The sequence below is a fragment of the Olea europaea genome, chromosome 15 (genome assembly GCF_002742605.1).
Source record: "Olea europaea var. sylvestris chromosome 15, O_europaea_v1, whole genome shotgun sequence".
Classification (NCBI taxonomy): Eukaryota; Viridiplantae; Streptophyta; class Magnoliopsida; order Lamiales; family Oleaceae; genus Olea; species Olea europaea.
The window spans coordinates 2,842,840-2,869,640 of record NC_036251.1 but is presented as its reverse complement, the minus strand read 5'-3'; the positions used below and the strand labels follow the sequence as shown (position 1 = coordinate 2,869,640).

The 26,801-nt window shown below is 34.2% G+C and overlaps 2 protein-coding genes and 1 long non-coding RNA gene across 5 annotated transcripts; all 3 read right to left on the bottom strand.

Moving 5' to 3' along the window:
* Positions 1-8,018: 8,018 nt before the first annotated feature.
* LOC111409837 lies at positions 8,019-10,950 on the bottom strand. Its single transcript, XR_002705562.1, has 3 exons — positions 9,797-10,950; positions 8,963-9,079; positions 8,019-8,579 (listed from the first exon to the last, which is right to left on the bottom strand). It is a non-coding gene; the product is annotated as an uncharacterized LOC111409837 (long non-coding RNA).
* Positions 10,951-14,019: 3,069 nt separating this feature from the next.
* Positions 14,020-18,120, bottom strand: LOC111409836 (E3 ubiquitin-protein ligase RNF170-like). Of its 3 annotated transcripts, XM_023039918.1 has the most exons (6): positions 17,296-18,120; positions 16,181-16,377; positions 15,242-15,340; positions 14,972-15,023; positions 14,821-14,887; positions 14,020-14,529 (listed from the first exon to the last, which is right to left on the bottom strand). In XM_023039918.1, the coding sequence occupies exons 1-6, from the start codon at positions 17,447-17,449 to the stop codon at positions 14,502-14,504; spliced, it is 597 nt and encodes a 198-aa protein (XP_022895686.1). In that variant the 5' UTR covers positions 17,450-18,120; the 3' UTR covers positions 14,020-14,501. The 3 variants fall into 3 exon arrangements, with proteins under 3 accessions (XP_022895686.1, XP_022895684.1, XP_022895685.1); XM_023039916.1 differs by lacking the exon at positions 14,821-14,887; XM_023039917.1 differs by lacking the exon at positions 14,821-14,887 and having other exon boundaries at positions 17,314-18,120.
* Positions 18,121-21,136: 3,016 nt separating this feature from the next.
* LOC111409834 (serine/threonine-protein kinase SRK2A-like) lies at positions 21,137-24,759 on the bottom strand. The gene is made up of 9 exons (XM_023039915.1): positions 24,050-24,759; positions 23,706-23,780; positions 23,495-23,596; positions 23,320-23,373; positions 23,095-23,187; positions 22,901-22,993; positions 22,617-22,721; positions 22,405-22,503; positions 21,137-21,739 (listed from the first exon to the last, which is right to left on the bottom strand). The coding sequence occupies exons 1-9, from the start codon at positions 24,167-24,169 to the stop codon at positions 21,404-21,406; spliced, it is 1,077 nt and encodes a 358-aa protein (XP_022895683.1). The 5' UTR covers positions 24,170-24,759; the 3' UTR covers positions 21,137-21,403.
* Between the last annotated feature and the right edge of the window lie 2,042 nt (positions 24,760-26,801).

Below are 26,801 nucleotides of genomic sequence, written 5' to 3'. Positions count from 1 at the left end.
AAACATCCACTAGTTAATTTGGACCATAAAACAACGATCGAAGATCATATGATATCAATTGGATGCTATTGAAGGTCAAAGGAATGAAATAAAGTTGAAGCATTTTGACAAATCAATTTCCAGCCGAAAAAATTGTGCTCCGAATTTTCAACCTCAATTTGAGACCCCTTTTTAGGGTGGAAAACGTTTGAATTGGAAAATTTGATTTGCAAGAAGAATTGTAGGTCTTTAATTCAGTTTTTCAACGCACTTTGAATCACCTCAATCGGAGTTCGGAAGAGAAAGTTATGACCAAATTACCGGGAGCTGTCCAGGGACATGCGTGTAACACGGCACCCGCGGGGGCCAAAAATGGCGTGCGCGCACCACCTCTTTTTCTCCAACCCGAGAGCAAAATCATTGTTTGGTGCACACCCAATGAACTAAAATCCTAGAGATGGTGCATGTGTGGGAGGTTAGAGAGAATCAATATCCATGCAATCCTAAAATCAATTTTAATTCCCAATTAATGTGAAGAAGATTTATAGATAAAACAAGATATCAATATGCAATATCTGTAGTAGTTGTAACCACAATATACCTTATTAACCACCACATCTTTTCAGTTGAAATACCTCCAGTATCTCCTCGCATCACTTAGTACAATTTCATAAGTAATTCCTATAGGACCTGCTACTCTACGGCATGTTCCCGTGGTGTTAAGAGGTGAACCATCCATATAGTATCGTTGTAGTGAGCCTAAAAGTAAATTACACTTACTGTTAATAATAAGATGCTAAAAGGACCAAGTAATGTCAAACTAAGAATGTGAAGCAATCTTCAACCGCCCTACAAAGAACGAAAAATCCACCATTGGTACTGGTGTCAGAAACAATAGAAGTCTTGCAAAACATGTGGGAGGTCGATTTTGCTGCTGTAACTCCATCCCCATCTTCATGGACCCTTATCCTTTTAATCTCTTTGTCATTTAATTTTGCTTAAATTAGCTGCATAATACCACGATCTTACTAATTATTGAAACTTCACTTCCAATAACTATGCTAAATTATTTATTTCAAGTTAATTCAATATTCTCAAGGCAGAGCAAATTCCTCTTCATTAGAAGAGTTATAAGGGTATAATTAACCTTTGCTTTTGTTGCAACCAAGTCAACTACAGCATAAATTGCTTTCTTCTCTCCTGTCCCCATCCTCATTCTCCTTCCCTATTGCAAGATAATATATGGTTGGAACTTCAGTTTCCTTCTCTTTTTGTCAACATTGAACTGAAAATTGGTAATTTTGGATTTTCAAATTTCACCAGCAATCATGCAATTAGGGTTGGCAATCGGCTCGGCCCTTAATGCCGCGAGCTCGGCTCGTGGCTCGTTTTCAACGAGACGAGCTCGTGCTCGACTCGTTGAAATTGGGCAAGCTCGTGGCTCGTTTTCAACGAGACGAGCTCGTGCTCGACTCGTTGAAATTGGGCAAGTTCGGCTCGTGGGCTCGCCTATTTTTTTTTTAATAAAGAATAGAGTTTTAAAAATAAAAAGTGTTAAAAAATACAAATAATTTAACGAAAACAAGTTTTTATTTATATCATATTGTAATTTGTAGTACTTTTTATAAACTATAATATATTTATATAATAAAAACAAATTATTTTTTGAAATACATTTACAAAAAATATATTTTTTTGATTTCTTTTTAAAGTTAATAAAATGTAAATCCTCCTCCTTTATCCGGGCTTGGGACCGGCTACATCAATTTTAAGTAGGCGGAGCTAAAAATTGTATACGAACAACTTGTTGTAACGTATACAATTTTTTAAAGAAAATTAAATTTAACGATTAAAAAATAAAAAAAAATTGATTAATATAATTAAATCAAATATCACTTACCCAACGACATGCAATTTCAGCGTATTTATCTTGTAGTCGAAAATGAGCGTCCTGTCAATCCTTCACACACAGTAACGCTTCCAAAACATCTTCTTTCAGTCGGTTCCTGACATCGATCAAAACCCTTTTACCTGCACTAAAAGTAGACTCCGAAGCAACAGTGCTAATCGGAGGTGTCAATAAATCTTTCGCAATTGCAGAAACAATTGGCCAACGTCTTTCATACTTTCGCCAAAATTCAATTACTTCTTCTGAATTTTTTTAATTGTTCTATCTGTTGACATATTATGATTAAAATAATCAATTAATTCGGCAGGCATCGCATTTTGAGTTTCGACCGATGTTTAATGAGATGTAGACGACATGGCACTAGATGAACACATTGCAGTTGCATCATATCTAAATGTATTAATGTCCTGAAATAAATTCATTATTTCCGCAACATCTTCTTCAGTTTCAGCAGAAGGTACTCGACTAATATTCGCACCCATTCTTTCCGCATATAAATCATACATTCCACATAATATTTGCTCTAAGTTCTTATAAGTGATAGCTTTATTGATTTGATCAATTACGTATTTAGTTCCCGAAATATTATATCGAGGGTCCATTGCGCATGCTAAAAGAAATAACATAGGCAGTTCTTACCCATATTTTCTAAACTTTAATTCCATAGCAATTAAAATTTCACTAAAAGCAGGATTATTTTTATATTTATGGAATATTTTTGCAATTATATAAAGGCGTTCAAGCACCATACAACTTGTGAGATAATAAACGCCTGATAAAATCTTTATGGTCTCATAAAAAGATGTCAAAAATCGTTTAACTTTCAAAGCTAAAATCCAATCGGATTCATTTAACATATCATCGTCATCACTTCTAACATGTCGATTGTTATAAAAGTCAATTATTAAATTTTCGAAACCTTCACATGATTTTAATAGCAACTATGTAGAGTTCCATCTATGACCTACGTGGCTAACAAATGGTTTAGCAGTAATCACCCCTAGTTCGGCACAAAAATCTTCAAATGCTTGTTTTCTATTAGGAGAGATCGTAATATATACTAATGCATTTCTAATCCTTTGAAGTTCATCCTTTATATGTTTTAAACCATATTGCACAATTAAATTCAAAATATGACCACACAACGAATATGAAACAAATACCCACCAAAATCAGGTTGAAGTGTCCTACACAATTTATCGACGACTACCTTATTAACACTAGCATTATCAAAAGTAAAAAATCGAATTTTAGTCTCACAATACTGATAATAGCATTATATATATTATTAGCATTGTGAGGAAATTCAATAATTCTAAAACCAATAATTTTCTTATATATGCACCAAAGTGGGTCTATATGGTGTGCGGTTATAGCTATATATGCTCTTTTATTAGCCCCTTCCCATATATCAGAAGTTAAGGATATAACACCCCCATATTGTTGCAAATCCATAATTAATTGTTGTTTTGAATTATTGAAATAATTTACTGTATCGACACGAAGAGTGTTTCAACTTACCCCAACATACCTCGGTTATAGATATTCTTTCACGAACGAGAGGAAATGTTGGTTGTCTGCAATAGCCAGAGGCAACTCAGTAGCGACAACAAATTTCACCATTCCGATTCGAGTATTGTCCTCCGAATACACCCACGTGGATAGGGGTGAAGTTGTAGAACCGGCGCCTGGACTGCCAAATTGCAATTGTGTTTGACCAGCTGGAAGAAGTCCATGTCTGGTTGCACATGATTTGTAGTGGCGGTTGAGATGAGTGGTGTCAATTCCTTTTCGCCATGTCAATCTTTGTTGGCAGTATTTACATACTGCTTTAGATTCTGCAAGACCATCAACGACTTTTCCCGTTGAAATCAACTTAAAGTGATCCCAACATTTTGCTTGTTTTTTGGCCTTTCGCTTTCTCCTCGCATCTGGGATATTTAATTGCTGATCTTCATATTCCGCTTCGAGAACGTTAATATCATCCAAATCAATTGGATTGTGACTTCTCTGACCGTGAATGTGAACATCTTCAGGTATCGGTTTGTCATTTAGACCGGCAAATTCATTTGAAAATTGACTTTGCGGCGTCCTAGGCGATTCTCAATGATGTGGCTCACATCTTGTATCGAACAAGCTCTCAACAAATGAACGTTGATCCATTTCTGTGATTGTTTATGATGAAATCTTGATTAGATGAATATAAATGTAGTGAGATTGTGATAATTGGATTAATTGAAATTGTAATAATAAACTGTAAAAATGGAATTAATATTGTATATTTTGCAGCACAAGAGAGTAAAAACTCGATAATTGATATAATAAAAGTAATCTTGGAAAAGCAATTGATATGGAGAAAAATCTTTGCAGGAAGGGGGTATTTATAGTAGAAAAAGGGGGAGGGAAAATAAAAATAAATAAATAAAATTCAGTGACCAAACGGTCACTGAAAAGTGACCAAAACATTGGCTCATCTAAATGGCGAGCCGAGTGATTTCACGAGCCCGAGCCGCCCACGAGCCTCTTTTCTCGTCGGCTCGGCCCAATTGACATCCCTACATGCAATTAGGGATATGTTCTACCTCATTTCTAAAGTTAATTGCACAAAATTTTGAATTCTACCTGCCGCGATGTTGGCTAATTAGAATATATCATAAAATATGTTTGAAGTGAGAATATATTCTAAAAACCAAATCCTATTGTCAAACCAATCCTCTTAAGCATCTAAAGAACATAAAATGAGAACAAAATTTAAGAATTTCTACCTAGCACTAAACTTCCAAGCTGTAGTTAGGGATGTCAATTGGGTCGAGCCGGCGACTCGGCTTGTGAAAAAGAGGCTCGTGGGCGGCTCGGACTCGGGCTCCTGACGAGCCGAGCCCCACGAGCCCTGCTCGTCGATCCAGTGACCGTTCTGGTCACTAAATACGGTCACTGAACTTTTATTCAGTGAGTTCAGTGACCATTTGGTCACTAAATTTTATTTTTATTTTTTTATTCCCCTCCCTCCCTTTTTCTACTATAAATACCCCCTTTCCCAAAAAAAAATTTTCATATCAATTGCTCTTCTAAGATTACAACCCTCTCAACTCTCTTTTATTATATCAATTATCGAGTTTTTACTCTCTTGTGCTACAAAATATACAACATCAATTCAATTTTTACAGTTTATTAGTTACAATTTCAATTCATCCAATTCTCAATTCTCAAAATCTCACTACATTTATATTCATCTAGTCAAGATTTCATCATAAACAATCACAGAAATGGATCAACGTTCATTTGTTGAGAACTTGTTCGATACAGGATGTGAGCCACATCATGGAGAATCGCTTAGGACGCCGCAAAGTCAATTTCCAAATGAATTTGCCAGTCTAAATGATATACCGATAACTGAATATGTTCACATTCACGGTCAGGGAAACCACAATCCAATTGATTTGGATGGTATTAACGTTCCCGAAACAGAACATGAAGATGAAGATCAGCAATTAAATATCCCAGATGCGAGAGGAAAGCGAAAGGCCAAAAAACAAGCAAAATGTTGGAATCACTTTAAGTTGATTTCATCGGGAAAAGTCGTTGATGGCCTTGCAGAATATAAAGCAATATGTAAATACTGTCAACAAAGATTGACATGGTTAAAAGGAATTGGTACCACTCATCTCAACCGCCACTATAAATTATGTGCAGCCAGATATGGACTTCTTCCACTTGGTCAAACACAATTGCAATTTGACAGTCCAGGCGCTGGTTCTACAACTTTACCCCTATCCACGTGGGTGTATTCGGAGGACGATACTCCCGCCACTGAGTTGCCTCTGGCTATTGTAGACAACCAACACTTCATCTCGTTCGTGATAGAATATCTACAACCGAGATACGTTGGGGTAAGTCGAAACACTCTTCGTGTCGATACAATAAATTATTTCAATAATTCAAAACAACAATTAATTATGGATTTGCAACAATATGGGGGTGTTATATCCTTAACTTCTGATATATGGGAAGGGATTAATAAAAGAGCATATATAGCAGCAACCGCACACTATATAGACCCACTTTGGTGCATGCATAAGAAAATTATTGCTTTTAGAATTATTGAATTTCCTCACAATGCTAATAATATATATAATGCTATTATCAGTATTGTTAAAGAATATCATTGTGAGACTAAAATTTGATCTTTTACTTTTGATAATGCTAGTGTTAATAAGGTAGTCGTCGATAAATTGTGTAGGACACTTCAACCTGATTTTGGTGGGTATTTGTTTCATATTCGTTGTGTGTGTCATATCTTGAATTTAATTGTGCAAGATGGTTTAAAATATAGAAAGAATGAACTTCAAAGGATTAGGAATGCATTAGTATATATTACGATCTCTCTTAGTAGAAAACAAGCATTTGAAGATTTTTGTGCCGAACTAAGAGTGATGACTGCTAAAACATTTATTAGCGACGTAGGTCATAAATGAAACTCTACATACTTGCTATTAAAATCATGTGAAGGTTTCGAAAATTTAATAACTGACTTTTATAACAATAGACATGTTAGAAGTGATGACGATGGTATGTTAAATGAATCCGATTGAATTTTAACTTTGAAAGTTAAACGATTTTTGACATTTTTTTATGAGATCACAAAGATTTTATCCAACGTTTATTATCTCACAAACTATATGGTGCTTGAACGCCTTTATATAATTGCAAGAACATTCCATAAATATAAAATTGATCCTGCTTTTAGTGAAATTTTAATTACTATGGAATTAAAGTTTAGAAAATATTGGGAAGAACTGCCTATGTTATTTCCTTTAGCATGCGCAATGGACCCTCGATATAATATTTCGGGAACTAAATACGTAATTGATCAAATCAATAAAGCTATCATCTATAAGAATTTAGAGCAAACATTATGTGGAATGTATGATTTATATGCGGAAAGAATGGGTGCGAATGTTAGTCGGATACCCTCTGCTGCACCTACTCCTTTTGCTGAAACTGAAGAAAATGCTGTGGAAATAATGAATTTATTTCAGGGCATTAATACATTTAGATATAATGCAACTGCAATTTGTTCATCTAGTGCCATGTCGTCTACATCTGCATCTCATCAAACATCGGTCGAAACTCAAAATGCGATGCCTGTCGAATTAATTGATTATTTCAATTATAATATGACAACAGACAGAACAATTAAAAAAATTTCAGAAGAAGTAATTGAATTTTGGCGAAAGTATGAAAGACGTTGGCCATTTGTTTCTACAATTGCGAAAGATCTATTGACACCTCCAGTTAACACTGTTGTTTCGGAGTCTCCTTTTAGTGCAGGTAAAAGGGTTTTGACCAATGTCAGGAGCCGACTAAAAGAAAATGTTTTGGAAGCGTTAATGTGTGTGAAGGATTGACAAGACGCTCATTTTCGACTACAAAGATAAATACACTGAAATTGCATGTCGTCGGGTAAGTGATATTTGATTTAATTATATTAATCAAATTTTTTTTATTTTTTAATCATTAAATTTAATTTTCTTTAAAAAATTGTACACGTTACAACAAGTTGTTCGTATACAATTTTTAACTTCACATACTTAAAATTGATGTAGTCGGTCCCAAGCCTGGATAAAGGCGGAGGGTTTACATTTTCTTAACTTCAAAAAGAAATCAAAAAAATATATTTTTTACAAATGTATTTCAAAAAATAATTCGTTTTCATTATATAAATATTTTATAGTTTATAAAAAGTATTACAAATTACAATATGATATAAATAAAAAATAAATAAAAACTTATTTTCGTTACATTATTTGTATTTTTTAACACTTTTTATTTTATTTTTTGTAAATGTATTTCAAAAAATAATTCGTTTTCATTATATAAATATTTTATACTTTATAAAAAGTATTACAAATTACAATATGATATAAATAAATAAAAAAAACTTGTTTTCGTTAAATTATTTGTATTTTTTAACACTTTTTATTTTTAAAACTCTATTCTTTATTAATAAATAAATAAATAATAGGCTAGCCCCCGAGCCGACCTCGCCCAATTTCAACGAGCCGAGCTCGTGGCATTAAGGGCCGAGCCGAGCCCAGCTCGGCCCATTGCCAACCCTGCCAACCCTAGCTGTAGTATATGCATTCGGCATAACGGATCATGGAGTTGATTAAATTGAATACATAGTTGAAGAAATTTTGAACCACAATTCGGAATGATATCTTGATTCCAAATAGCTGAGAATTATTGAGGCATCTCGAATGCTATCTAGCAATGGTTTGATGTAGAGTCTTTACAGACTTCGAGCAATTAATAAAAAGTATTGTCGATGCTTGATTTCATACCACCAACATAACACGTATCCCATGTCCCAAAATGAGTTAAAAAAGATAAGTAAAGCAGGACTTGTTCGATTCAATTCTAACTTTTACAAAATTATAGTTTTATTCTGATTAGCAAAAGGTTCTCATCTCCACTTGAATTTTATACCCCAAAAGTCTAGTAACGGCTAAACAAAAATGGACTGTAACCTCAAAGGAAGTTTAAAATGCAATGAAATCTAGCTATAAAACTCAAAAAGATTACCTGGTCCATTTTCCTCGCTTGATTCAAATAATAATTGCATTCGAAGACAAATTCCTAACAATGGATGATCTTGCTCAATGTATATACACAAAGCACTTCTGCCATCCTATAGAATATTTAAAATTACCTTTTTGGAGATGTTAAATTATTTGCAGAAAGAAATGTGTCGTGGTGATCTGAGAAAATGAATCCATACGGTTGCTATAGTACATAATGAAATGAATTTTTTTTTTACAGATGGGATTTAATCAATAATAAGTGCTATAGATGATCCATGATTCCATCAAAAACTTGCAATAAACATAATTTTTAAATTTATATGTAAAATACTCATTCAATATCTTTGTCGCCACGGACTTAGTTAGGTTGGACATTCTAGCGGGTGTAGCAATAAAAATAGACAGGGAAAAAAGGAGTCTAGTAAGGACACCAACTTTCTTGAGAATAAATCCCAATTTGATTTTGTTGTAGATTAAATAAAAATCTCACCTCAAATTTCCTCGACTTCTCGGCCATGTGTAAATGGGGAATGAAACAAACTGTGAATAATATTTTCACCAAACTCTGAATCTTGGTTGGCTCTGAGTATTCATACTTGTCATCTTCCTGCAGGAATAATATAAGCTCAGCTGATTCTATTGAAATATAGCACACTATTAGCAGCTTCAAAAGAAGAAATTTCATAAAAGCTGGTGTTCACAATACAATCCAAAAAGTTTACCCTAAAGCATCTTAGGCACTTCATAGAGCAGCTGATGGAGTATGACAAGAGTTTCTGCCCAATTTCCATGTCATAACTCGAAACTATGAACAAGTCTCTATGCTTGTAACATAGAAATATAGATACGATGGGCATTATGGATATATAACTGCATCCTTCTAAATTTTAAACAATTTTTCTAGGCTTCTGCATTTGGTGGCATAAATTGGGCTTCAAAATTGGAACTATATATATTTTTCCATCCAATCTCAATTTAACTTTTTACAAATTCTAATTCCTAATGGTTCTATTTAATTGTTCTATAAAACAGGAGGTAATTCGAAATAGCATGAACTTTCTTAGGTAACAATATTTCATAAATGCATTATATTTGTCAGCTGCACACTATTCTAAAACATCTAAATTGGTTCATCTCTCTATTTGAAGAAGGAATCTTTTTTCAAAAACTAACTTTCTGTTTTAAAAGATTCAACTTTTTCATGAAGTTTGCACCGAAAAATACAATCGAAAACTTACAATTTCAATTCTCTAAACTTAGTCATCAATAAAGCTAGCAACATGAATCAACAAAAAAAACTGATTATAATAATTTGTATAGAGACCTGTGAGAGGACTAAACGAAGAGAAGAAAAGAGAGAGGTGAAGCTCCTGGAGATTGCTATCGAATCTCACTCACTTCCAGTGCTTTCACAATCTCCGTCTGATCATCACACGGCTTCGTTTCCTTCCTTCCGCCAATATCAGCCAGACAGAAACTTGTAAAAGGATCGTAACATTAGAATTCTTACAGCTCATCCAAATGGTGGATAAAAAGAAAATGAAAAGTAAGCTTAAGAACGTAATCAATTAAAAGTTCTTTAAATTATCACAGAAACATGATGCCAAATTCACCATAAAAGAAACACTTTTACCTTCCATAATCTAGAGGCTCGAAAAAAGAAGTGACAGGATTCGCTAACCTTGGCGACCATACGTTGAAAAGTAATTTCTTCATCATCTAATCCATCCTTTCCTTTCCTCCTTTTTTTTGTCTGCGTCCTATAATCCTATTTGATAATCAATTTTTATAAGCAAAGCACTTGAAATGCACTGAATGAATGACCTGCCTTTGGGATCCATATGGATTGTGTACTCTCGAATTTCTCCGATTAGTTTGGATACATAAAACTCCAAAAATCAAAAATCTGGGTAGCAACTTACATAAACTTAGCTAAGCCAATCCAACAAATTCTATCCAAATTATTCTTCAATCTACCGTTCCCAATAGATCCCAGAGCAAACTCAATGAACTTTAGCTAAAACAAGTACTTTTTATGATTAATTTAGCTTACATCAACAAAATTTTCCAACTAGATGGGTAGGGTAGGGCAATGTGGCTCAGCAACAGCAGAACCCAACTTCAAAAGTGTGAATTCTTGAAATAATCTTGATATATATCCTCAAAAAATGCCAAAAGCAGTGGAATCATTAGAAATGCCCAAGAATGTGAAGGGGGTCTATCGAGATGTTGAGGCAGGGCGTTACATATTAGCTTCGGCCAAGGATACAAAGTTGACACCTGCGGCTAATTGAAGTGTTAAGGTGACATGGCTACGGTGTAGTTGTTGGTGAGGGTTTCAGTCGAAGAAAGGGTAAAGGAAGGGAAAGGAAAGGAAAGGAAAAGGAATGGGAAAGCTGAAACTATATGACGTCTGAGAGAAATATAGCGCGCGAGTCGCAGAGCATTTATGGTAAATACAGTGGACATGAAACTGCGTTGTTTTGACATTAATGTTCAGTCAAGAAAAAAATTACGAAAAAATAATAGAAAAAGAAATTGGAGGGCACGCGACCATAGGAACAGTGCCCATACAAACCCACCCCCTTTTTTTTTTTTTTTTTTTTTAATCCAGGTATCCCAACTTACACCAGATTAAATTCTGGACCTTCAAGACCCATGCCCCTAGAACCTTGAAGGGGGTAAATCGCGAGTTATGCCTCAACTGGATCACAGGTTCCCTCCATTGACTGTACACTTCTGCGCACAAGAGACACTCCTCCACAGTGATTGCTCCATACCAAATTTTTGGTCGCAGGTTCCCACCAAGAATCGAACTCTCCACCCTGCCGCTGGAAACAAGCTAATGTTGATTGATCCACCAGTTGAGCTGTGCCCCGGGGGGCAAACCCACCCTTTTAATAAATAGGAAAACGGTAATTAGCACAAAACGTCTCCACTTTTCGATGTATTTGTGGAAAAAGTTTCTATCTTTCGTTTTTTTGGCGGATTACACCCTCGCCTTTACTTTTTTTTGCGCAAAACGTCCTTCTGTCAACTCCCCGTTAAAATGTTCCGTTAAATCAAAAGGTAATTAGCACAAAAGTTCCCTACCTTTCAATATTATTGTGAAAAACGTCATTACCTTTCATTTTTTGTCATAATTAGCACAAAAGGTCCCTACCTTTCAATGTTATTGTGCAAAATGTACCTACGTTTAATTTTTTAGCATTTTCACCCTACTTTTCACCTTTCATTGCGAAAAAGGTCGTTCTCATCCATTTTTTTCAATAAAATGACAATTTTACCCTCCTGTTCAAATAAAAAAAAGATGAATAACCAATTGCAACCATAGTCCTTAAATTTTTAAAAAATTATAAAGAAATCATAAATTCCCAAGCACCACCACTTTCACAACCTATCAAGCTGCCAACTATAAATCAACATAATACCACATTTCTGCAACCATTCCCACCAGACTCTACCATCATAAATATGGTTGTTTTGGATAGATTAATGACCAATACTATAGAGGAAGCTATTGGGAAGAGTGAGGTGAGGCTGGTGGTGGTGGAGTCCGATAGGTGTTGTAGCCGAAAGGTAGTGCTATATGGATATATAGGTGGTGGATTGGTGGGGTTATGAAAGTGGCGGTAGTGAAAAATTTAGAATTTATCTGTAATGTTTTGAAAGATTTAGGACTGTGATTACAATGAATTATTTATTTTTCTTTTCTTTTCTTTTTGTTTTATTTGAATAGGAGGGTAAAATCGTCATTTTATTGAAAAAATGGATGAGAAGGACCTTTTCGCAATGAAAGGTGAAAGGTAGGGTTGAAAATACTAAAAAAATGAAAGATAGGGACGTTTTGCACAATAACATTGAAAGGTAGGGACCTTTTGTGCTAATTATGCCAAAAAATGAAACGTAGGGACATTTTGCACAATAATATTGAAAGGTAGGGACCTTTGGTACTAATTACCTTTTAATTTAACGGAACATTTTAACGGAAAGTTGACAGAATGACGTTTTGCGCAAAAAAATGTAAAGGTGAGGGTGTAATTCGTCAAAAAATGAAAGGTATAGACGTTTTCCACAAAAAACATCGAAAGGTATGGACGTTTTGTGCTAAATTACCCTGTAGGAAAATATGCAAGTACAAACGCATAACATCTACGAACAAGCAACACCATAACCACCAACCACAACATTGTAACAGTTTCATCAACGCTGTTTCCATTGTCGCCACTAACACTACCCCCACTAACTTGCCCTCCCATCCCTAAAAATCTGCAACACCACGCATCAGTCACCACCAAAGCAACAACAACACTACCCACAAAGACAGGAATTCCATTTCAAATTTAGTTTCTAAAGCCAGGTTTGATTCCCTTGGGATTCTCGATTTTTTTTTTTTGATTTCGTAGTTCGATTTTTTAAACTGATATTTGTAGTATTTGTGAGACTTTTGAAATTCAATGGTGGGTTTGTTATAAAGAGAAAGAAGAGAGAACATATATATATATATATATATATATAGAGAGAGAGAGAGAGAGAGGGATGCGGGTGGAGGGGGCGCGGGGAGGATTGATTTTTTAAATTGATTCCAGAAACTGTGTTGTAAAGAGAAAAAAGAATATGGGCTGAGCCACATTATTCCAAAAAAATGTATTCTCAAATAATTATTTGATATCATTTCAACCACACATTTTTCAATAAAATAATATTACACGCAAATTAAAAATTTTTCCTTATTTTTTAACCAGACATTTTTCATCAATACACTATTCAAGAATGCATTATTATCAAAATAGTGTAGCTCCAACACCCCCCTAAATGTAGAAATATAGAGAGAGAAGAGAGATAAAAAAAAAAAAAAAAAAAAGGATTTGTGTTTGGGATGGATGGATGTAGGGTGAACGGGTATATAAATTATTTAATTTTATAATATTAATAATAATATTAAATTGTGGAATTTTTCCCTCATTTTTGTAGAAACAAACTTTAAAGTCGATTTTTGAGAGGGAATATTTCAAAACCCACATCCATGTAATTTCCACGACATGAAAGTGATATTTTGAGTGGGTTTGGCTCAATTAATTGATTGATAATTTTTTTTAAAAAAAATATTTAACATAAATATAGTTTAAAAAATTAGAAAAATTCGATTCTTGTTTTGAACCAAGTTTCGAGATTCAAAATCCAAAATCAAGATTTAGTAACAAAGAATTATTCTCAATAACTTAAAATATGTTCCCTATTAATTAATATTCTTGATGATTTGACATGAAAATCTTGACAATTCATAAAGTTTTATAAAGTTTAAGTCCCTATTTATTTCCCTTTCTTTCCCTATAAAAATGAAAAATATGACTCCATCACACAAAATCACCATATTTGAATTTCTATCTCTTGTATTGGATTCGTAACGACTATATTTTTCATTCTCATCCTTATGTAAATAGGAAACAAAAAGGAAGTTTCATAAGGTTTCAACAAGAAAAACTTCCCACAAAACCAGTGACCACAATTGGGATGGTGAAGTTGTCAAAATAGATCGGACAGACATAATCAAGTCTATTTTTTGGCTAATTTTTCCCTTTTAAACAATTATCTGAACACCATAAAAGTACGATTATTCGCAAGTGCATCAAACTGATTCTATAAATTTCCCAATCTACAAAGGGATTCTACATATAAACATTACTATCAGGAGTGGCAATTCGAAAATAAACCCTCCAACCAAGTAATGCTCAACATCATGCTGCAAATAGATGCATTGCTACAAGCTAAGGGGAGCCTCAAGTCGAGATCCACATGAACTTGGGGATCAAGCATCTTCTGCTGATAGATTATCCAGAGCATCTCATTCTTCTAGATTAACCAAAGCATCCCATTGTTGTAGATCAATCAAAGCATCCCATTGTTGTAGATCAATCAAAGCATTCCGTAGTTGGAGATCAGCTAGGCGCCTTTCAAGACCTCTAAGCTCCCATCGCTGCCACATATGGTAGACAAAGAGACTGGCGAGCAATAAGTTAGCCCCAACATCAAAGATTTTTAGTATCCCGAATGCTCCTATATACAGAAGCATTTTTCAGGTTAGAATTGCAGTGAAACCGTGTAAACTCATGGATGTTTATAGATATGTAAAGAAGAAAATCAGGCACCAACTTGAACAAGGGTACAATTAAAGACAAAACAATGCATGAACACTTTGGCTGACAGTCGTATATAGCATTTGATTTGTCCAAGACTCGTCAATATAGCAATAGAAATAATGACCATACGAGATATTATCATGCTGTCTTGCCTTTAGTATTTGATTGTAGTCATTTATTTAATTTGCACCAAGTATCTATTCCTTACCAAAATGCAGCGTTGGTCGCGGGGAGCCTGAAAGGCCACTTTTGTGTATACTTGTGTAATGATATTGCTGCTTGTATTACATGCCAAAAAGTAGAGATGAATGTTTTGATACAAATTTACCACAAAAGTTAAAGGTAAAGAAACAACATACCAATTGAGATCAACTGAAATTCCTTCATCCCGTAGAATAAAATCAGCAGCAACTGCAAAACTATGTAATGATTTTAGGGAGAAATGGAGAAGCTAAAGTGCAAAATAAAACTAAAATTCACATATGGATGTTGAATAATCTTGAAGTACTGGGTTAAATATTTTATCTAAAAGAAATAGAAAATCTACTCATAAACGAGAAACATATCCAGGTTTAAAATTACAAGAGAGGAATTATAATTACTACGTAGTTGAGTAAATATACAATTACCCCAAGGAAGCGCATTACACATAGGTCGCATGTCAAAGCCTCCAGATCCATCAGAAATCTGAACACTTTCTTGATCAAGTCCGGCAACATTAGTACCTTCTGCCAAATATGAAGTGGGACATGTCAACATGAAATATATACATTTCACAGTTCGAGGTAAACAAAAAAAAGAAAAAGAAAAAAAGAACAGAAATATACAGGATAAGGAATCAGAGAGAAAATCCAGCGTAGACATTACAAATCATTCTGCAAAATTCAGACTACAATCTCATTATTCTATTTCTTTCTTGCTCTGGTATTATGTTGAGGAATAAATGACATGCATCCTAGTAGAGGATGACAAGGTGGGGTACAATGACAGTTTAAAATATATGGTAAAGGTTTCCTTTCATATCATTGATGACAATGCAGCAATATCAATGCCATACCTTTTTTTATAATCCTAATGAAAAATCTATGGCCATTCCGTTGCAAGATAATTGAAGCAGATGCCAGCTCTGCTTCTTTTTTGTTTTGTTGACTAAATGAATTATAAAACAGAGAGAAACTTGCGACTCCCTCCAGAAATAACAAGTTTGATAGGGCCAACGAAGAATGTTTTGGAAATTTTGAAGGCTCATATTAAATTCAAAAATATACAACTGCATTCATATAGAAATTCAGTTAGGCATACTCTTTACACAAAAATTCAGTCCACTAAATTGAGAGAGCTCAGACAGAAATTATTAGGTACATGAAATAGGATACTAGATACTCATATTAAGCATTCATAGCATATTATGGTTCATCTGGTGTTCAGATCACAAACTGTCCACAAGCTCAACATGTGTCATTCATCAAGATAGACACCCTCTGAAAGTGATCACGTAGTAAAAGTATAATGCTAAAAAACGAAGATGAAAACTTAAGGTCTATACAGTCGTCATCATATCAACTTACCAGGAAGAAAGCATCCAATCCACCAACAAACAGGCGATTATAATGCTTCACTTTTCTGATAACTTCTTCGACATCCTCTCCTGGTTGAACAAGTTGAGACATCTCCAAAACCAAGTTTGTAATTGGGAGACTGCATAAGGGGCATTTGCACTGCTGAATCACTGATATATACATCCAGAACTGCAGGATGCAATTGGCTGGAATAGTGGAGGCCGATAAATGAGAGAGAAGAAACAACTAAATTGAGATTATAGATATGAGTACAGCATCCAGGAGAGGATTAATTTACAGATCCAGGAGTTAAGCAATAACAGTGCATAATAAAAGATTAAAAATCCAAGAAAAGGATTATTAGCAAGTATTTGAACAAACATGAAGCAAGCAAAATACAAGTACTTGTATCAGTTTCTTGGATATATTCTGAAACAAATACTAACAATTTTTTGGACTAACAAACTAATTAGAAAATACACAAATTCATGATCCACCAGTTGATTGAATAATGTGTACGAAAATACTAGTGTCTACTCAACTACAGATAGACGACAATACAGTGGCTACTCGATTTCTGTAAAGGCAAATATGGGGTCTAATCAAACTAGAGATAAACAACAATGTGGTTGTCACCTGAATTGCAGTTAACCAACAATCACACATTAATAAAACTGCAGATAAACGACAATCGCAGCCGCTGGTCGAACAACAGGTAAATGACAATGCCATGTGATACTTTTCATCGATAGATAAACTACAATATCAGCAGTTGCCAAGCAACATATATCAACTAAGAAGCAATTATTCGAAACTTCATTGAAAAGAATTAAAGGGAATAATCCAAAAATCAGCGGACAATTTCATACATTTGATTTTCCAACAAATCAAGTAAGGAAACATAAACCCACGGACAAAACACCATTATCAGTTTGCTGAATAAATGAGAGTTACCACTGAAAAGCAGCAAAACCACAAGTTTCCCGAAAATTATAGCATCCATTTTTATTCACCAATAATGATTATAAATAGAAATATATACTGATTCGATGCAAAATAGTCACTAAACAGTACTTAATCTTGAAATAAAATAAAAATTCGGAGAAAGAAAAGAAAAGGCTTGCCACAAAACCAGTGTGTACAATTGCTTCTACAAGGTACGGTGAAGAGATCAAGGCAGATTGGGCAGACGTCATCCGTCGGAGGTCCATCCCCTTTATATCGCTCATCAAAGTTATTTCCATTTTGTTGCTCAACTTCTGGGTAATTCCTCTCCATTTCTTCTTCAATTTCTTGCAAGGGTGCTTTCGTTTCGCGTTTGATCGGACTTATAGCCAAAACCCACAGCGCTCGCTGTCAACACCATTGCAATTAAGCTGACACGTATTCCATTTTTGAAGTTACACGTGCATTTTTGCGGCTTCTAGAAAGGGGACGGGACGGCACATCATCACTTTGTCTCATATTCTGATACTGTGGCTTTCAACTTCGCCATTTTTATTCTCACCCGGAACTTTGGCTTGGAGCTCCATATTTTCATCGTCATTGGAAAGAGTGGTCAATAAACCAGGAGGAGGTGGTTAAGAATTGAGCTAGAGTTTATAGCTAGTATTCGAAATACAATTTGCAATACACACATACATCTACTGAGAATGAATAAATGAGAACGTCTACGTAATGTAGCTGAAATCATTATGTTTCAGAGAGCCGCAAAAATGATGGAAAGGATCGGAGACAAGTTCGGGACAGAGGCTGCAAGGGGCTGAGGTGGCCGTCGAGGAGGCGAGGGTAGTGGCGGAGGCCGCGGGTTGGGTTGGGCTTACTTCACCCCCAACCCTACCCTACTCCTACCCAGTCGACGGTCCCAACCAACCACCCATGTCCCAGCTTTCTTCATCATCCACATTTCTCAGTTTTCACACTCAAAAGCGGAGAGGAAAGATCACAGTTCAAAATTTTTTACCCAAAATTACAGCCTCCTAGAAATCGAGATATTTGATGAAGAAATTGGGATTAAAAATATGAAAAAAATTTACATTTACTAGTAATATTATTTTATTAAAAGTTATGTGATTGAAAATAAAAGAAAATAATTGAAAGTAATGAAATCAGTACTTGTGATATTTAATATTAAATTAGAGGTTCAATTAAATATAAAGAATTATAGCTCATTCAATAGAACCCATGATATGTTGACATATAAATTGGTACTGTTCAATATCATTGATGCTAAATAATATTGTTTAATTATGAAATCTCAATCACCAAGTCACTCAAATCGCAACTTCTCAACATTCAAGATAGTATGAGAGAAGAAAATAAGTACGCAATGCAATTTGAGTAGCTCGAGGTTTAAGATGTCGTGATTTGAATGAATAATAGTACCACATATGTACATATGATCGTCGTCTTCTCTCATAAAGGACGAGAATAGAGAATGCTAAGCAACAAATAATATGCTTGACAAATCTATGCAATTGCGAGAATCACTATATCGAGACTAAAATAAGGCAAGCTTATAGAAGATTTGAAAGCAAAAGTTAATTGTTCATTGATTGAAAAAGCAGTAAATTACAATAATTGTTACACATAGTTAATACCGATACAAGAAACACTACACAAAAATCCGAAAAATTACTACCCATGTAATATGCTTCAAAAAGACAACCCATGTCACATAAGTGGACGTTTAAACACTGAAAAATCATAATAAACTTTTACAAATAAGAGGTTCTTTAATAGCTTAAAACAATAAAAATAAAAAAATAAATTGCAAAGCGTTTGTTGAGTGCCAGATATACAAACTACATTAGCAATAGAGAATTTTTGGTTACTATTACGTAAAGACTTCCTAATTTAAAAGATGAATATTATAAATTATAGGGCAATAAAAAAACTACCCCATAGGAAATCTTGGAGGCTATGTCTTCCTAATTTAATTTCAATTAGAAAAGGAAAAAATTTCTAAGGGTGCTATTTGTTACCAAAGAATTCCAAACTCATTTTCTTTTTTAATTTAATACATAGGATAAGGGTACCTTTTTTACAGTTGCAAAGTTGATCGGACTTGATCGTATTGGAAGGAAATGAGATAGCTAAGTGATTCTTTGGTAGTATTTTTAAGAATTTATAAGTTGATCTCAATAGTGGATAAATGACAACTGAATAATAACTCCTTGATCATTCGACGTGTATGGGAAAAAAAATTTATTGACCATTTTAAATTATAATATGACTGTTATCAAACATGCTATAAATACTTCTTGAAGACATCTCCAGTGCAACAATGTCAATTGTTCTACATGTGGATGGAAAAAATGGAAAGGGAGAAGAAAATCTCAAATGGGGATATGGATTGCATTAGTTCTATGCCACATGTATAAGAGAGGAGAAAAAAACGAAAAATAAAAAATAAAAAAAATAGGGACACACCCCCAATGAAAATAAATTGTACAAGATTAAGATGTCTAGCCCACCATTTTATTTTTTATTTTTTAAATAATATATATAGCATAGTAGTGCTACAATACCATTATATGTGTCATTAGATGATATGTTCAATTAATTGTAGACAATTGATGAGTCATTTAATTAATTCTATCATTTGGTCCATGTTTGACCCCCATTTCTTAAAGTTTTTTTTTTAAATTTAATTTCAATTATATATTTAACAGGATCCAGAACTTTTTAACCACATATATCACTAACTTTTATGTAAATATACTAAAAAATTTTTTTTATCCAAACCAAATAGGGGATTAATATCGCTAAGTGCCATCTAGAGGAGTGTTATCATAATCACCGGTCTTAAATTTTATTACCCCTCCTTTTTTCCTTATCATGTAACCATTTTTAGATGACAAGACACCTATTTTGTACAATTCACAACCTCAGCTTTCTGACACACATTTCTCCAACTTTTATCAAAGTTTACTAAAAACCTAATTTTTATCGAAATCAAACAAGGGATTAGTATCATTCACTGCAATCTAGAAGAGTGTTATTACCGTCGGTGCTATTAAATAACATTACCCTATCTTTTTCCTCTTTCAATTAAATACTTCTAGATAACATGACACTCTTTTTTGTACAACCTCAAAGCCCTAAAAGAGATGTGAAGTCCTCAATATTTTCCACCCGACTAGGGAATTCAGAAGGCAAGGCGAATCCATTGATTGAATACGCCTCGAAATAGAGGAAATCGTTGCAGACCAAGTCGAGAGGAACCAATATGCTCAAAAACAACTGAATTTAGGTTTCAATGGTGGACACAAGTCCCACAAATGAATCGAATGTAGTTCAATAAGGTTCAAGACAAAATTAGTGAAAAGTACATTCATCTCTATACCACCACGTCAGTTCTCTAAGATCTAGAGAAAACGGGGCCTGAATTCATTGATGGAAGAATCTTTAGAAGCAGCAAGGCAGCCTGCACCATAGACACTCTAGAATATGCCCCTGAACTTTTGCCAAATTAGCAATACCAACTTTACAATTAAGCATTTGCATTGCCAGCCTAATTTCTGCTTTTGGCATGTAGAGAATCACGTCACTTCTGTACAAAATTGAGCAAACAAATATGCCCCAGAACTTTTGCCAAATTAGCATTACCAACTTTAAAATTAAGCATTTGCATTGCCAGCCTAATTTCTGCTTTTGGTACGATCACATCATTTCTGAACAAAATTGAGCAGAAAACTATTTGGTTTTAAAATGAAACAGTGCTCCTGAACAAATTTGAAGTAAACTCGAAATATCCCAACTTTTTAAGAAATAAGCAAATCTAAACATTTGTTCTGCTGAATGAACACGCCGAGTGCGGCACCAAAATGAATAACATCCTTCAGGTTCTAGCATTATGACAGAAACAAGCACAAGAAGTTCATTTTAAGCATTATGATGGAATTGACTCGAACAGAAATTGGTTATGGGTTGGGAGAGGTAACAAATAAAAGCACATCAAAATCCTTACGACTAAACACAGTTCAAGGTTAAAATGCACACAACTGTTCCATAAAACTCGAATATGTAACAAATCTAAAGAGTAATTTGATCCACTCCAAATATGCGCTATGCAAACACACACACAAATTTATCCATGCAAATGCACACGTCCCTTGACCACACCACTAGGAATTTACAAACTTATTAAAACCGACACTTCAAGCAGTAAAATACACTTTTTACATCCATAATAGCATCAGATTTCAACTCAGCTGCAGCACATAGGGCTCAGGTGAGACGCACTTCTCCACTTGCATGCACAGCCTTCACTTGTTTATCATACTCGTCTTCTTCCTCCTCTTCCTCTTCCTCCTCTTCTAGTTCTTCCTCTTCATCCTCTTTGTCCTCATCCTCTATGCCTCCCCAACCAAAGCCTCCAACAGAACGGGAGACCGGAGCGGGGGTCTTGGCCTCCTCCACAATTTTCAGGACATCCTCTGCACTTTGAAGGGAATAGGTGGGGTTTTCTCTCCGGTAATATGCTGCTTGAGCTGCATCAGTTAATTCCCTCGGCAAATTCTTCAGAAACCATGGGTGCGTCTTAATATCTTTGATTGAGGTCCTCTGCACCAAGAAAATCATTTCTTAATCTGAAACCCAAGCACAATATGTCAAATCTGAAGTGGAATAATATAGAATCCGCTTGTGATGACCAACAAGAAAAATAGAAGACATCAAGTAATCCAAAAATCAATACTAAATCAAGATAACGACTCAGCTTACATCACAACTTAGGAAGATGAATGATAAAACATTCTCGATAAACTTAAATATCAGCAATTATTAGATATATGGCACAACAAACAGTGAAAGTGAAATCAGAATTCTATTATGAATTTGAAGATGCTTTCTACACATGGTTGACAATACAACAAAATTACGGATTTCAAACAATTCAAACTTCACAATTCAATGCCCTGTTTAAAATGCGGAGAGTGGGCTGAAAAAAGTAGACAGTTTTCCTGATCTGGTGTTAGGAAGCCATGATCATATGCACAATCCAAGACTTCCATTTTGAATGTGACACAGTAACTGTCTGAAACTCAGAGACAAAGCCTACGCCAGAGGCAACTAGAGGCTGACGGAATGCATATAATTTTTCATTATAAAATTAATAAGAAGTTATTATCCAAGATTAATAAATAAAATAGATAATAATCATTTAGCATTCACTAAAATGCACATAAAGTGAGTTCTTCAAAAGTGCAATCCATCAAGAGCATACATACCCTGGCCGGATTGGCAACAAATATGTGAGAAAGGAGGTGCCTACAATCTTGAGATATGTGGACATAATCAGGGATCCTATACTGAACAGCCATTATTCGCTGGAAAAGAAAATCAAAGCATACATGAGTAACAATTAATAATTCCCTCATTTATTTGGGAACATAAACCAAAGGCCTTGTAGCATTTGAAAGACAGAAATGAAGAAACTTACTTGGATGGTTTTCCTGAAGTTCTTTGGATCCTCTTGGTCTTCAAAAGGATAGGCTCCAACCAACATAACATATAGAGTCACTCCACATGACCATACATCAGCCAACTGAAAAAAATGCTAATAAAAGTTAATGAAAAATCTGCAAAGCAAAAAACATTTCATTTCTGCTATGGACATACTCGCTTAGAAGAGAGTATGACCGAACAGAGTCCTAGTGAAACCATGGGGTTTATAGGCCATGCTTACATTTCAAAAAAAACATAATGTGATAATGATGTGTTTACCTTTCCATCATATTCCCTTCTTGATAGAACCTCTGGAGCAATATAAGCAGGTGTGCCAACTGTAGATTTGGGCCTTGAATGCAGCAGAGATGACTAAGGAAATAGAAATACAAACACACTAAGTACATTCTGCTTCACATGATAAAACCAGCTACTCCACATATCTTTAAATTATCAGAAAACAATGTGTTGACCTTTGAGTAACCGAAGTCGCAGATTTTTAGTCGGGGTGCAGGGCTTCCATCCAGAAGGGTATTCTCCAGCTTCAAATCTCTATGGCATATTTGCTGCAAAGCACAAGACAAATTCAAGAAAGCATAGTTCCAGCACTTGAAAAGGGCGATGGGATCCCAAAAATAATTTATACCCACAAGTACATTGATACATACAAGCTAAATTGAACACTAAGTTTCAGTTACCATAGAGTGACAATAGTTGACTCCAGATATGAGCTGCTGAAAGAAGTACCTAGCCTGGAAATGAAAGTGAAAACATATATCACATGGAAATTCAAAATGTCAAAAACCTAAGTAATAATTCTCTTGAACCAGCTTTTCCATGGCACAAAGGGGTGTTGAAAATAAGTGATATTACCTCATCCTCACTGAATCTTCCAGCACTGCAAATTCTCTCAAAGAGCTCTCCACCTGCCGCATACTCCATTACAATGGCAAGATGGGTGGGAGTCAACACTACCTGTAAATCCAAAATGCAAACAGATATTCAGCAGAATAAACCTTTTAAGCACATCTCATTACATCAACAGAAAATGTGAGAGAAAACTAGGAAAACCTTGGGTCCTCACCTCCTTGAATCGAATTATGTTGGGATGCCGAAGTGATCTGTGATTAATGATCTCTCGCGCCACATTCTCATCAATCTACAAACAAAGTTTCATCAAATTGAACTAAAAAAAAAAAAAAAAAAAAAAAAAGCTAATGAAATTTAATATCATATCCTACTTCACAATTGTATAATTTACTTACATAACTAAGAAAGAGATCTGGAATGTTGAAAATCAGAGTAAAAAATGTCTAAAGAATCACGCAGACACACAGTGCAAACCAAAATATCTCATATAATAGAACATTCAATGACTATTGACTAGAAAATTAGAGATCTGTACTAAAAGAAATAAAGAATGCAAACCTTATGTCCTCTTTCAATATATTTCATAGCCACGAGTTCTTTAGTCTCCTTGTTCCTCATGAGCCTCGCCACACCAAAATTCCCAGAACCTATATCCTTCACAAGCTCGTATTTCTCCATTTTTTCCCCCTTTCCCTCACTTTCTACCGTACAAACACCTTAAATTAAAGTTCAAACCCACAAAAACTTTAAAAAGCCTCAGCTTAAACTAGAAACCATAGTTCAAGAATCAAAAGCTAAAATTCAGTAATTCAAAAACTCAATTCTCCGGGGATTTCTTCAACTAAATATTCAATCTTTTCTCCGGTAATAATTACACAAAAATCAAGCTAATTAGAAATATCTATCAAGCTTCAAATCATTATTTGGAGAGGGATCTATAAATCACTATATGAGAATGCCCAATTTAGGAACTATACGATTAAAGACGCTTGGAATTCAATAACGCTACTTGAAATTTCTTTTTTCTTTTATCAAAATTGGGAAATTAGGGTTTCCAAAACTAACAAAAAAGATTGAAAATTTTATAATCTTACGGCAATTAAAATGGGTTTTTAGCAAGGAATAGGAAATAATTCGAATTTAATTATGGGACCTAAAGAAAAAGCAAGGGAATAATGTAGCACCATTTGCCGTGGGTGTGGTGTGTGTGGGTTTGTGCATGAGAGAGAAATTATTCGGGATTAAAGACGAGAGGACGAAGAAAATTACATTGGACATCAGTCAATCAATATTTTTGATTAAATAATTATCTCTCAATGCTGTTGGTCTCCACGTATAAAATACAGTAAAAAAAAAAAAACAATATCAAAATGCCTTAAAAACCTCCACCGTTGAAAGAGGAAAAGAAAAAATAAATAACTAAAAATCCAACACCCTTTTTAATCCAATTTAATTTTAGTTAATTACGTATTCAAGATATCACAAATTCCCGACACCTTCTTCCTCTTCAAGATCCATGATAGTTACCATAAAATTTCCTTTTTCATTGTATTCTTCGCATCTTTTGAACATTTTAGCCCCCGTTTGAGCCTCATTATTTGTAGATTATAATGAGATGAATAATATATTTTTTTAAAAATGAGTGATTGAAAATTTTTTGATTTACGTATAATATTATTTTATTAAAGATTGCGTTGTTAAAAGTAGAAGAGAGAAAATTTTAATTTAATGTAATAAGAAATAATGAGGCTCAAATGGAGGCTTAATAAGAGTTATATATTATTTACATTTAAAGATATGTTCTTTTAAAAATTCAATATAAGTTGTACTTTTATTATTGAATATAGTATTAAATGATATTTTAATTGGTGGTGTTTTCGTATTTCTCTATGCGAGGTTTTTTTTTTTTTTTTTTGTATGTAACTTTTGGATGATAGCGACACTGCAACCGTTATCTGCTATGTAGAATGGCACTACAACCATTATCTATCCTGTAAAATAGAACCATAATCATTCTCTTTAATATATAAGGGCATTCCTTTTATTAATAATTACAATGTGGTCATTTTGATGATTTGAATATGGCTAATATTTTCATATTACTTTGATATATATACTTGAGTAAACTATATAACATTTTAATTTTATATGCAGTTATGGATTTTGTGAAGATGATATGAGAACAAGTATGTCATTTTGTTGAGTTTGAGAAAACTGAAAAAGACAAATCGACATGAGTTATATAGGGAATGGTGAAGAAAATGTGGATCTTCTCTATCATATATATAGTTGTACAATAAAGTGCAAGAGCTAGTTAACATGGATTCAAGGTCACATGAAATTGAGATGATATCTCTTAACCCTGGAATCTCCAAGTTTTCAGTTCCACCAAAAAGGATTAACTCTGACATGAAAGTAAAATGATTTCTTTTGATTTCTTTCTATATGTAAAACGCATCATCTCTGCATAATTATTTTGATCAAAGTTGGAGATGAGTGCGAATGTGATAATGTGAGGGAGTTTGAAAGAGATGATGGGGGCAGAAACTAATGGTAGAGCCAAAAAAGGAGATGTGAGCAACAGAACAAAATTTGTGCAATACAATAATGATTGTGAGATTATTAAAATGGAAGGAAACTTTGTGGATTGGAATAACTTGAATATAATTCACAATAATTCTGGAAAACAAGATTTTCAAGATAAATCTCCTAGGAAAGATAAGAATAATCTTAACTTCTCCACTTATGAGAAAGTATAGGTACTTCAACACAAGTTGACTTAAATTCATTATGAGGATGTACAAGATTAAGAATTATTTACAGCTAAAATTGGTTTAATATCAAAACTTCAATTGCTTGCTATGAAGTACCAATTTGAATTCAAACTTTAGTTGCTTGGGTTGAGGAAAGTTGCAGCTAGCTTTGATGGCAATGAACATGACTGAATTTGAGATTTTTCAAGTATGAAAATACTTTGATCATCACACTTGCTCCATAGTATTCGTCACGAAGATAATAGACATGCTTCCTATTCAAAATTGGAAAGCATGTAGCTCTAAAGTATCATGATGTCAACATAGTGTATAGACCAAGAAACATCATCAATGTCACTCATGGGAGTTTGGCATAATTGTAAAATATCATAAGGCGTATATGGCTAAAGAATTTGGGTACGAAGATGTTCGAGATAGCCCTAATGAAAATTATGCAACATTGCAATTATATTGTCATGTTTTGGAAAAAAAAAAAAGTAAAAATGGTACGTTGACTTTTTTTGAAACTGATATAGATGGACATTTCAAGTATTTTT

Excerpts from the sequence above, each read along its gene's own strand:
- LOC111409834 (XM_023039915.1), bottom strand. The coding sequence starts at position 24,169 with ATGGAGAAATACGAGCTTGTGAAGGATATAGGTTCTGGGAATTTTGGT. Across the intron at positions 23,597-23,705 it reads ACATAATTCGATTCAAGGAG|GTAGTGTTGACTCCCACCCA; the intron begins GTGAGGACCCAA and ends TTGGATTTACAG. Across the intron at positions 23,188-23,319 it reads TCAACTATTGTCACTCTATG|CAAATATGCCATAGAGATTT; the intron begins GTAACTGAAACT and ends TGTGCTTTGCAG.
- LOC111409836 (XM_023039916.1), bottom strand. The coding sequence starts at position 17,449 with ATGGAGAGGAATTACCCAGAAGTTGAGCAACAAAATGGAAATAACTTT. Across the intron at positions 16,378-17,295 it reads TTGTACACACTGGTTTTGTG|CCAATTGCATCCTGCAGTTC; the intron begins GCAAGCCTTTTC and ends CCACTATTCCAG. Across the intron at positions 14,530-14,971 it reads ATTTCAGTTGATCTCAATTG|GAGCATTCGGGATACTAAAA; the intron begins GTATGTTGTTTC and ends TTCTGTATATAG.